This window comes from Tigriopus californicus, chromosome 6, assembly GCF_007210705.1.
Source record: "Tigriopus californicus strain San Diego chromosome 6, Tcal_SD_v2.1, whole genome shotgun sequence".
NCBI classification, from domain to species: Eukaryota; Metazoa; Arthropoda; class Copepoda; order Harpacticoida; family Harpacticidae; genus Tigriopus; species Tigriopus californicus.
In genome coordinates, this window is record NC_081445.1 from 2,083,518 (window position 1) to 2,095,472 (window position 11,955).

Below are 11,955 nucleotides of genomic sequence, written 5' to 3' on the forward strand. Positions count from 1 at the left end.
CCGATCCAAGTTAAGGCCTAAATCATCGTTTCAGCTACGTTTCTTAATGAGATCAAAGCCTACCAGGGTATCCGACGACAATTGGAAAGGCCTCCAATTAAATTGGGACCTCCATGGGTGGGTCAAACGGAATATTCTTCGAACCACCCAAAACAGTGCTACCAAAGGTTTAACTGACGAAAGCGTCTGGGCCGGGCATATAGCAGTCATTTGAAGCGTACAAGAACAGAACGAGTATATAGTTATGTTAGGGCTCAGATGGTAATTTCGTTAAGATGGTAAAAACTCTCAATGGAAACGGTGGAAGCAGGTCTCAGTGCAGGTCGACCTCCAAATATGTCGGGGTTACCTAGAGTGCGTACGGGCAAAAACAAAATTGCACATCGTTTGAAAAACATCAATTTGTGAGCTCTGATTTATGAGTCCTTGTGCTAGATTGAAAAAAAACTTGAACTAAACCCAATAGTTTGAAAACTCATGTTTTCCGCCCTTTTTTTGTAAAAAAATGCGATTCTAAACATTTTTAGTTGTGACAGCCACTTTACTAATAGCACCAAACCAATAATTTTGGAATAGATTATCAACATCCATTTTGATTTGGAGGCATCAATGAACAGGTATCCCGGAGTGATGTGGTTTTTCAAAACTTTATTTCCCTTTAGGTTTGACTTCATTTAACAACATTTGTGTCTATCGTGTTTTACCACACAGAACATCTTTTGTCTGGAGAAAGCCTCAAAGCGGATTTGCTGGGACAGTTGAAGGCTTCAGCAAATTCTGCCAAGTTTTTTACCGCCGTGTTCACCCGAACATGGCTAGGGCTGTGCCGACCAATTCGAAGACGAAGTTCCGTAGCTTTTTCTTTCGTCGTGGAACAATGAGCTCTTGCAAATCCTAAGAATATGAGTTGTTCCTCTGTGAAAGACAAACCGGGCAAGAGGCCCATGGGATCCAGTGGGAAATTTTGGGCCCACCTTTGGTAAGCTTGATATGCGGATATGAGACCGCCGTTGTCGGCAATGTTTTCTGACAGAGTTCTTTCACCGTTGACGTTCCATCCACTAAATATCTTTTGGGAGTATTGCTTCACAAAGCATCGGCTTTTGGAGTTAAATGCATTGGTTGTGCGATTGGGCCACCATTTCCTTTTGTGACCACTTGGTCCATATAACCGCCCAATGTCGTCAAACCCGTGCAGAAGCTGTCAAAGTTTCAAAATAGAGTGTTAGTGATTCTCTGGTGAGGGCCTTAGGTCACCTAAATGATAGTAAGTATGGAGTGTTTGTTTTTGCAATGATAGTACCAAGCTTATTTGTTATATTTTTTACATTTCGGTCTGGTTCGTTTTTTATTCCTCTAGATATCAAATGAACTAATCTTATTCCATAAATGAATGAATTGTAGACCGTATTATTTCAAGGAGCATGGTGCAGTCGGTAGGATATGGCACGTGGGAGTGACGAATGACGAATGTAAAGAACAAGGAAACTGATCCACAAATCTCGAGGCCAGAAGAATGTATGTGTCCGTCTCATAGGTGACCAAAAGAACCGGAACGTACACGTAAAGAAACCCAACAGGAACCACTAAATACCGCAGGATGTTATGGCATCTTAAAACTAGGCGCGATTTATTACTTTTGAAACTCCCTCCAAAATAGAACTTGTCTGATTTGATGCGGTATTATAAATTACCGTCATAAGAATCATCATTCTTCAAGATATCTTAAATTAGTTGGTGGGTATAAGCTTGTGTACCGTTCAAAAATTCGAGGGTGGATATTGCAGTTTGATCATGGGCAATTTTGAAGTTTGAGGATTAAAATTTGAGTTGCAGGCACCTCTGCCGTCATTTTTGCGCTAAGTGCAGATGTTCAAAGCAAACGCCAAATTTGAAGAATTTTGCTTCACAATTGCCAGCTTGTTAAACGTGGGCCACTGCCCTGCCAGATCCTCTGGGATCAGAAAGTCTCCAAAGCGACAGTGATGAAGGTCCCAAAAAGCGGATCAAAAAAGGTGTCAGTGGAATTAAACTAAGCTTTGGTGGAGAAGACCGCCGAGGTCTATCCGGACCACAGCGACCATCAACAAATAAACGTCTGGAGAAGACCCTAAGAATCGCCATTGCCATAGTTTCAGCAAGTTTACAAAACGCTGAGCATGATCAAACTGGCCCATAATCAAACTCAAAATTTTCTTCATTTGGAGGCAGTCTCATGAGCCCACCTCAGCTTATCTTCCCCTTTGCAATTGCCTGAATGTGTTCTTTGAAAGATACTAATAGACCAATTCCATGGTATTTTTCAACGTTACTTTTTGCTGACTGACAAGTCTTCGTAAATTTAATTATGGCTTTAATTTTCTTAATACTTCTCCAAAGCGTTTGACAGGGTGGACAGAACCCGGTTATTCCTCAAATTCCAACTGTGGGGAGTTCCGTGTTCAATCAGTGTCCTGCTGGCCAACATCTTTGCGGGACTCAGATGCCCCACTCAATCTGGTGGGAATCTATCCCCTGCTATTTTACTTCATTGGCCTTTTCAATCTCTATGCATCCTACCTGCCCTCAACCTCCCAGGTCCCACGATCAACCATATTTTGGTGCAATATCTACAATACACAGGCAACCTGGTTCTCTTGGCTGATTCAGCCATGGAATTGCAAAACGCCATCAATGCGCGCTCTACAGTTATTGCCAAGAAAACAGCCTTCTTGGGAACCTGAGTTTTCTGGAGGGGATATCTGGACACAAGTTGCCCTTGCTGGCCAAGGACTTGACAACACCCTATTATTGGCTTTGGCCCGACATCCCTTCAGAGTATTGGTGGTTGCTCTCCTTTGTCCATCTCCTAGCCAAATGCCATCAGTGGCGGGAGCTGACAAGAATCTGTTCAATCTGACCCACACACTATACTGCAATAACCACACATTTCATCACCTACCTTTAAACTTGTTTATGTACTGTCTGCAATTCCCCTCTTCACTTTTTTCATGTGCACTGAACCAATTCTTGTTATCCTTGATGTGATTTAACTTCGTAGTCTGCTATTTTATAGTTCTGGCCATTTCATTCATATATTCTTTTTATCAATCCTTGTGTACGATATTTGTCAATTCACTTTTATACATTTAACGAAATGACGTGACGGAGGGTCAATAAAAGTTATTGCTATTTTATTTTATTCTTATTATTAATGGCCTTTGAGCAAGACCTCTAGAGAATAAAGCCATACTTTCTCAAAACTACAGACATTTTGTTTCTAGCACATTGTCGTTGCTGTGATTAGCGCGTTGTGATTTTTTTTGCCAAATGAGTGCGCTTTAAATTAGAAATTGAATTATATTTAAGCAAAATCTACAATTCACGAAATTTTAAAGTGGGAATGAAGGTAAAGACATGTTTATGTATCTAAGGGTGGCTTTACACTACGAAGGAAAACTTTTTCCAAACTTTTTATTTCTCCTGAACCTCATTCAAAACTAGCACTTCACAAGATAAAAAGATCTTGTCAGATGGATGAGTCTGGCCAAATTTAGGCCCAAATTCATGCATGGAGTACTTCGGAGATGTCAAAAATATTTAGTAGTCACAACACAAAATTCGAATTTTTGGCCTGCTCTGGGTCAGCACTATAAATGTTTGCCAGAATTATTTTGAAACTGGCCCTATGCTAGAAAGCCATACAAAAATGCCTTGTCTTCAGTTGAAGGGTTGAAGGGATAAAAATACCTTATTTTATTACTGTGGGATTTAGAAAAGTGGCTCAGCCTCACTTTGACCAAGAGCAGGCCGAGTTTTCCTACTCCGTCCTGTACACACTCCATATTTCTAGAAGTTGGTGGGTGATTCAACCTAATAGCTGCACAAAAACAGTTGTATGTTTAAGAACTTAATATGAAAAAATGGGTCAGTCGGCGCTTCTCACAACCTCTGAACCCTACAGTGGTAGAGAAAAAGTCTCGAAAATATGTTTAGCACACATTTTCGAATAACTTTAGAAACAGTGCCTGCAGCATACTTAATGGATCAAAGTGCTTCAAAAAGGATGCAGATTCTCCATAAGAGGCGCCATTGAGAAGGCCTGAGCGTGGCTTCAGCATGAAAATCGTATATGTGACATGACTAGAGAGTGGATTTTAAAGTTTTTCTCATTAAAATTATTAATAGACTGAAGAAACGTTTTCAGAATATCAAATGAAATGTCACTTTTTCCTTCAATTTTGACCTAAAACATAAACATTCACTAAAAATCCGTCCATTTTGATTCAAATGAAATAATGAAGTAAATTTAGTAAGTGACAATAAAGTAAATGAACAAGTTTTAAGTAAAAAAGTTGAAACTCTGCAAGATACTTTTTTACTATCTTGAAATATGACTTATTTCTCACAGGAACATGGAAATGAGAAATGTCCAGTTATACTCAAACTTGCTTGGCAAGAGGCAATGCAAACAATTCAGTGTTTTTTGAGCGTTGATAAAACAATGTCATGATTATCATGCCTTACTTTTTGCATCGACAACTAGTAAACGTGAATTGTTGCAAACTAAAATGGGGTCCCTTTCCCCCTTTTTCTGAATATTTTTGCTTATTTCTTCATTTTTCGTCGTTACTTTGATCACGTAAAAGTAACTTTTTTTCGCTTATAACATCACTTTTAAATCCGCTCCCAACACATTACTAACGAGTAATAATGCCACGTAGAAGATGTGTTTGAAATGAGGACGATTAAGGATGATGTAGAATTACACTTGCAACGGGTGGTTATGTTTTTACATTTGGCTTTAAAGCACAGCCCTTTAACCCTGAATAATTTGGCTCACAGAGTTACCAGAGTTCTCGGGCAGCCTCGGCCAATTTTTTCGAGGATAATTGACCTAGTCTGACGTGTTCGTTTCGCACACCTGACCCTGGTCAAAGAGAAGGAAGTTGTTCCCAAACAACTCAAATGTCCCTGCATAGCAATTAGTTATCACTCCTTCATGGTCTCATGTTGGTCCCTTTAGCATTTTAATCTTTCATGTCTTTTCCAGACGAAATACCAGACAATAAAAAAGAACTTTGCATTTTACTTACAATAAACATTAATTATAAACGAAAATGAGAAATTGAGCATCATCTTTTTGAAACTTGAGGAGCATGCTTGTGAGGACGGGCCTATTATTGCTTTTTATTCTTCACTGACCATGTGCTCAGTAATTTCTTCATGTATTTGAACGAGTTTTTTGGGACCAGCAAACAAGATAAGCTTTGTTTTCATATTGAAAATAAGTAATGAGTGTCTTCTTTGAAAATCCCCATGAACTTTTTCGCGAATCTGCTGCAAGCTATTCTGATATACCTTGAATTAAAGTCAAAGTTGAGAGGTGCTTCAACCAAGGTTTGTGCACAACCTTTTTGCTCCCATCAGCTACATGTTTTGTCCAGCAGGTTGGGCAGTACATGGGATCCGTCTAAATTGTGCTTTGGCTTGCTTTCCTAGTGTCAGGTGTAAGGGTTAAGCTTTTAGGCCAAACATGAAAACAAAAACACATGAGGTAGTATTTGGTGTCGGTAGTTTGGCTACCCACCTTGATAATTGGATCATACCAAGCGCTATGAAGTACATTCCAGTTTTTGTTATGAAAGGGTTGTAGTTTGGCTACCCACCTTGATAATTGGATCATACCAAGCGCTATGAAGTGCATTCCAGTTTTTGTTATGAAAGGGTCGTCATTTGACGATTCAAAATTTGATCTTCAAAGTAAAGTATTTCAATTTCCAGTCCAACCACTTGGAGAGGCAGGGTGGGTTATCTCTAGTGCATTTACCTCGTGTCCCATTAGTGTTCCAATGTGTCCAAAGTTCAATGCCATCGGCTGTTTCTCAGTAAACAATGGAGGTTGCAGCACACCTGCAGGGAATATGACTTGCCCCCGAGAGTAGGCGTAGTAAGCATTCACAGTGGTTGGCGGAGAGATCAAAAGCCAATAGTCTTTGTCCACTTTAGTTTGGAACAGATCCAGATTCTTCTGTACCACAAATTTATTGAATCGGAGCTGGTTTTGAAAGAACCGGTGTTCCTTGACTTTAAATGATTCGTAGGCTCTATCCAAGGCTTTGTTATCCATGATGTAATCTGGATAGCCCATCATCGTCTTGATGTTTGAAATCTTCTCCTTGACTAGGGTTTTGGTCTGCGGATCAAGCCAATCCAACTTTTCCAATCGTCCTAAAAGGTTCAAGTGTTTCATTCAGAAAATAGCCCAACAATTTCAAGCTTGCCTTGACCCACTTTTGAAGGTTTCCTTGACTTCTTCGATCATGTCATAGGCCAAGTCCTTGCCCTCTTGAGAAAATCTCTGGTGAATAAACAGTGGAGCCACAGCAAATCCCATGGCTGAGTTTGTGGCCTTTACGCAGGTTCGCCACCGTTCCTCGCGACCTTGTATGCCGTAAATGGCCTTCATGAATTTATGTTCGGCTTTTTGATAATCTAAAATCATTAAATCTGATTTAGGGTATTGCAACAATTTACCAGAATGAAGACGGTTCGTTATACCTTTGGCAAGGAAACCAATGTATGGCTGAATTGCTTGCCATGTAAGATAGTTATTCAGAATGTTATTTCTCCACAGTGAACGTTTGGACGGAGTTACAGTTGAAGGGAACTGGATTGACTCTGGTCTCCTCACAATATCAGCTAATTTGACAATATAATCATATTGAACCCATATCCTCGTGTCCCCATTGAAGCTTATTGACGGCTTTCTTGTTTTTTTATGAAATAGCTCAGCAAGTTCACCAAAGAAATCCTTCCAGGACCCCACCATATGTTCCGAAGGCACTAATTCATCCACTTCGTCCAAGGTTAAGTACTTGCCCATCATCTCCTCTTCGGGCATTCCAATATCAGCCAATTGACGTTCAAGTTCCACCACTTCTTGGACTTGTCTTCTTATCTCTTTCGGGTCACCCTGACCACCGTTCGTCCTTTCAACCACTGTGCTCATAAACGACACCAGGGAATTGGTCTTATCAGAATCCCAATAGAAATCCTCAAAAGGAAGAGAAATGCCGCCTGCGGGGCAATATGCAATTTTTTTTTTTCCTAATTTTTTGTAACTAGTTTAGTTGATTTTTGTTTACCTTGTTGGATGATTAGGTCGTATTGGTTTGTGTCGTGGGTGCCTTCTCTAACATACCAATGAAAGAGTGCGTTGGTGGAATACTTTTGCACTAACAGAAGCTTTGACTTCAGATCAAAGGTGGCCGGATTGAATTCGGATTTGGTCAGATTCCAACCCCCAATGGATGTAATGAGTTTGTCGAGGGGTTCAGAACCCAATCTTTCAATCACCCCATTCGAATCCACGCATGACCTATAGAGTAATTGCGACTTTTGCTCTGATTTTGAGGCCCTGCTCAAGGAATAGAAACAAGGAATTATAGGTTTTTCATCCATTCCAAGCTAATTCTTGCCCAACATACATGTTATCGAGAGGTCGCTCCAACAGAGATCTGAGAATTTCCAAGTTGTCTTCTGTCATTTGATCCGTGACCGACCACTGGGGTTGACCTCTTGGAATGGAATGTTTCTCAATCCATCCATTACAAGCAAAGCCATAAAAATCCTCACAAGGATCCACTGAGTGATCAATAGACTCGATTAGGGTGGATGCCGCCAGAATACATTCAGGGGTAAGGCAAACATGACCCTGGCTACTGTTTCTGACAAATTTGTTATTGATTGTCTCGGGGACAGTGTTCTTGGACCTTGAATCCTTTCCCGATAAGCTCTTCCACAACAATATCGCCAAGATGACACTAAGGCACAAGAGTGTGAATGACAACACAGAAAGGGCTTTCTTGTAGCGTGACACCCGTCGCAGCTGTTGTTGAAAGTCCGGATGATCGGTTGGCAGAAGTACCCGAGGGTCTTCACTCGAATTCTCGGCCACCATTGGTTACTGATTTGTGATCAGACCTGAAGGGATCTAATATCGGTCTGGCAAGGCCTATTCATGTTGCACAGAAGTCACTGACACTACTTGCAGACTATAAGGCCTCACTGTCACAAAAACGAGAGATGAGAACTCGTTCGAAGGCGTTGGTCGATCCTATTGGATTTGAGAATTTCTCCGGGAACCCATTTTGACCACATATCGGAACAGCCTAGTATTGAAAGAAACCAAGTGGAGTAATGGTTTCAATAGGATTGGACACTTTCCATTGATGAGAGTACTTGGCTTTGATTTGCCATGGCATGTGGGGAGCACCGTCTGGAGTCCAAACACGAACTTATGGGGTGCAATTAGGAAAAGAAGCACCAGAATTGAGGAAGAAAAGTGAAATGCGTTTTTCGTCTTTCGAGGCAGACTGATTTCCTTCCGAAACAAAGTGGAAGTGGGGGCTACAGCAGGATTTGCTTGATTAGATTCTTGGAGTGTCTGTAGATATGGTAGAGAGGCAAAGAAAGTGTCCTCAAATCATTTTTAAATATTTACCCGGGATTCATATCTAATACGCCTATTTTACTATTTGAATGCGTTAAGAAACTACCAATATTGCTGCTCAGAATAGTTTTTACGGACTCTGCGTACGCAGATTGAACAACAATATTGGCTTTTAAACCAGGAGCTTTGAATAGCTTTTTGGATTTTTCCTCGGGCATTCCGCTTGGAGGGTGTATGTAGTCTTTCTCCTACACATTGAAATTAGAGCAAACCCCAAGAATCCAAGTAAGTCGTTTCAAACTGACTAAGACCAAAACGAATGACAAAGGAGATCTCATTCCAGACCTGTGAGTATCGATGGGTTTGTTCTACAGGATTGTTAGCCTTGGTCTTTATTGAAATGATACATTCCGCAGCTCTTGTCAAATCAAAGCAATCCTTTTCACCAAGCTTACATCATCATCCCTTATGTTCTCTCCAACTAAGTCGAAAAATGCCATAATACATTAGAAGAACAATCTTACCTGAGAAACCGCAATTCGCTCAATTAGATTATCAATTCAACGACTCAATTCCAAACAAGCACTACAGCAGCTGACACCGGGTCCTCAATCAAGATCAACCACACACACTATTCCAAGTTTACAACCTTCTCTTTGCTTGATGGCCACTCAAAAGATGTTACGGGGATATGGATAAAGCCTCACAAATTAATGGAAGGCACTTGCTCCATGTTCTACTCAACAGTGTCAGAGTTATCGAGAGATTATCACTTATCTCTGTGTGCTTGCAATAAGGGGGATTAATAAACCGAACCCCAATTAATAGGCCAACAAAAATTGGTCATGGGGTCTGGTGCTCTATTTGGAATCTGTTCACCTTTTGAGTCAATCACGAGCATACAGCCAAGGATAGAATTTCAAATTGAGAGAGTACAGATGAAGTCAAAACACTAACAAATCCATGAAAAAAACACATTTGCTTGAGTCAAAGTAGAAATCTGATAATAACGATTACACGGGTTCTCAAAGAGCTATGGTTTGAAAGATAGTTCAGATTGAAAGATGGTTCTTTCTTTGACCAAACGGAAGTTGAATTATCGCCCTAAACTTCTTTCTTGTCAATTCTAAAAGAGTGTCGACGTTTTTGTGTATCCGATCATATTTGGATGCCTAGTCAAAATACGATTTTAAAGGAAACACTTTTCCAAAGTAATGACTCGGTTAGCAACCATTGCCCGACAGCGATTATGTTACATCCAGTTTAAGCCATCTTACTAGCCTCTTTTGCTCTTCTTCGGCAAAGAGCAAAATGAAGTTAGAAAACTGTCCTCAACTTGTATAATTGAATTTGATCTTTTAACCTCTCTGCCCTGAAATTGCGGATGCAAAAAAATCTCAAGCAAAGCACATAGAGACCAAAAAATGCAGGAACTTCCATCTTTTTGTTCACATTTGGACTCTTTCAAGAACATCTTTGAACCCTCTTTGTGCGCAAAAAATGACTTCGGCATTCCCAATCCGTCAGTAATATGTTATACAAAGAGCTCTATCTTCACCAAAACACCAGATGTTGATCTTTGGAGACCTCTTTTACAAATTTAGACGACGACGCGTTCGTGTGCTGAACAGATCTCTCTTGAATGTTAGTACAGACGCATCAGACAAGCAAAAAAGCGAGTGTGTTTGAGTAATTCGCTCACGAAAAACAGCCACATTGCATCGCTCCGTGTCCTCAATTTGTGGAGCCGAATGTAATCAACTGCGTTTGAATTCCACTTACGCTACAAATGCAAATTGAGAATTCATTGAGTATTTACTCAAGGCAACCTTGGAACGTTAGAAACGGGCAAGTTTGAATCAGCATTCTTCTTGAAAGTTTTTGTTAAAAGTGTGCCAGGCTGAAATGACTCACTTAATGGAGAGATTGAAGGCCCAAGAACAGTTTCATCAGGCATGCCGACAAGATTCTCTGATTGTAAAAAGTGAAAACGAGTTCATAAAAGCTTTAGCCAGACGTTTTGCTCACCTTTGCCGGTTAGTGTTTACACGTACAGAGTTCAACCCTATTTCTATTGATTAAAAGTAAGATTTCGCTTTTCAATGATATTTCAATGAAATTTCATATACACGGGGCCGTTTCTCATTCATCTTTTTTGATTCGATCCTAGGTCCTCTTTTCATTAACGGCCATACACCACCCAAAATGCTCGTCGAGCTCTCCGTTATTTTGGAGGACTACGCCTAAATCTTTGATAGACAAGACCTACCCAATATCTTTACCTGCATTATTTACGACTGGAGCGTTCAAAGCCATCTTGATTTTGCCAAGGCCTTTGTTGAATGGACTTCATGACATTGGGATCCAAGGCAAGGTTCTCAATTGGATAGGAAGCTTCATTCATGATAGGAAGCAAATTGTTAAGGTTGATGGATCCCTTAGTGACATAGATAATGTCAAGTCGGGCAATCACCATGGTTACATCCTTGGGCCTCTTCTTTTTAAAATATTCTTTGCCCCGCTTCAAAAGCTTAGCATTACTGTCAATCTCTCTTCTTATGCCGACGACACAAATCTAGGGTACCTTTACACAAGGATGGAAGTCCAGGTTTGAACCTCCAAGATTGAATCCCAGGGTTGCATCTTGGGATTGAATCTTGTAGATCCATCGTATTCATCCATTTACACTAGAGGCGATTCAATCTTGTTGCCGAAAACAGCTAATCTACTCAATTAAGTATTAGATCTATGTTCTTTGATCAACTTTGAATTTTAAAGGAGTGGAAAAGCTCACGTCCACCATCTAGGCCTTCGGCTGACGAAATGAGACGTGAAGATTGATCCCCAAAAAACAAATCGGTTTGTTTCAGGATTTTAACTGATTTCGGGATGGAAAAGGGATGAAGTTTTCATCTTGAGCAAACCAGGAGTCTATCCTCCATCCTGAAACTGGATTCAATCTCAAATTTCTCCGAAGTGTAAATGGCAACTAAAGTGACAAGAAAACACAGCAAGAAAAGGTTGAGAAACAGTATTGGGCTCTTTCCGAATTCCAGTCTGTCCACCCACAGATGATATAAAATGACGAGTTCTCGGATTGGCCCTTGGCCCGACCTCAGGACAATGAAATATGCAATAGGAGTCAGCAGATCTGTACACAAAAAAGATAAGAGTGAGTGGCTCATCACTTTTATGGAGAATTGCGCGGTACTGACAGAGCGCCGTCAATGACAAGCTCACTCAAAATCCGGCCACGCTGGCCAGAGAAACTGCATGAGTCACTAGACACCTTGCTAGACACCAAAATGAATTTACCAGCCGATGAAGGCGAGCGATTCATTTTCTTCACGCTATGCCACGTCACGACAGGTTTAGACATTCTATGGCCTGTGGTCCATCATCCGTGGACTGTCCACTGGGAATGAAGTGCCGAAAAAAGGTGATTTTCCAACGCCAAAATTTAACTAGGTAAAGGGGGTTGGTGCTCGGTTTATTATGAAGGCGGATTTTAAGGACTTCAC

General features: G+C 40.6%; 1 protein-coding gene across 2 annotated transcripts; it reads right to left on the bottom strand.

Moving 5' to 3' along the window:
• Positions 1-633: 633 nt before the first annotated feature.
• On the bottom strand, positions 634-9,256 carry LOC131881586 (endothelin-converting enzyme homolog). Of its 2 annotated transcripts, XM_059228491.1 has the most exons (8): positions 8,959-9,256; positions 7,470-8,153; positions 7,128-7,399; positions 6,541-7,059; positions 6,274-6,474; positions 5,810-6,210; positions 975-1,201; positions 634-894 (listed from the first exon to the last, which is right to left on the bottom strand). In XM_059228491.1, exons 2-8 carry the CDS (start codon positions 7,940-7,942, stop codon positions 816-818), a joined length of 2,172 nt encoding a protein of 723 aa, XP_059084474.1. In that variant the 5' UTR covers positions 7,943-8,153; positions 8,959-9,256; the 3' UTR covers positions 634-815. The 2 variants fall into 2 exon arrangements, with proteins under 2 accessions (XP_059084474.1, XP_059084473.1); XM_059228490.1 differs by having other exon boundaries at positions 634-1,201; positions 8,959-9,253.
• Positions 9,257-11,955: the final 2,699 nt, after the last annotated feature.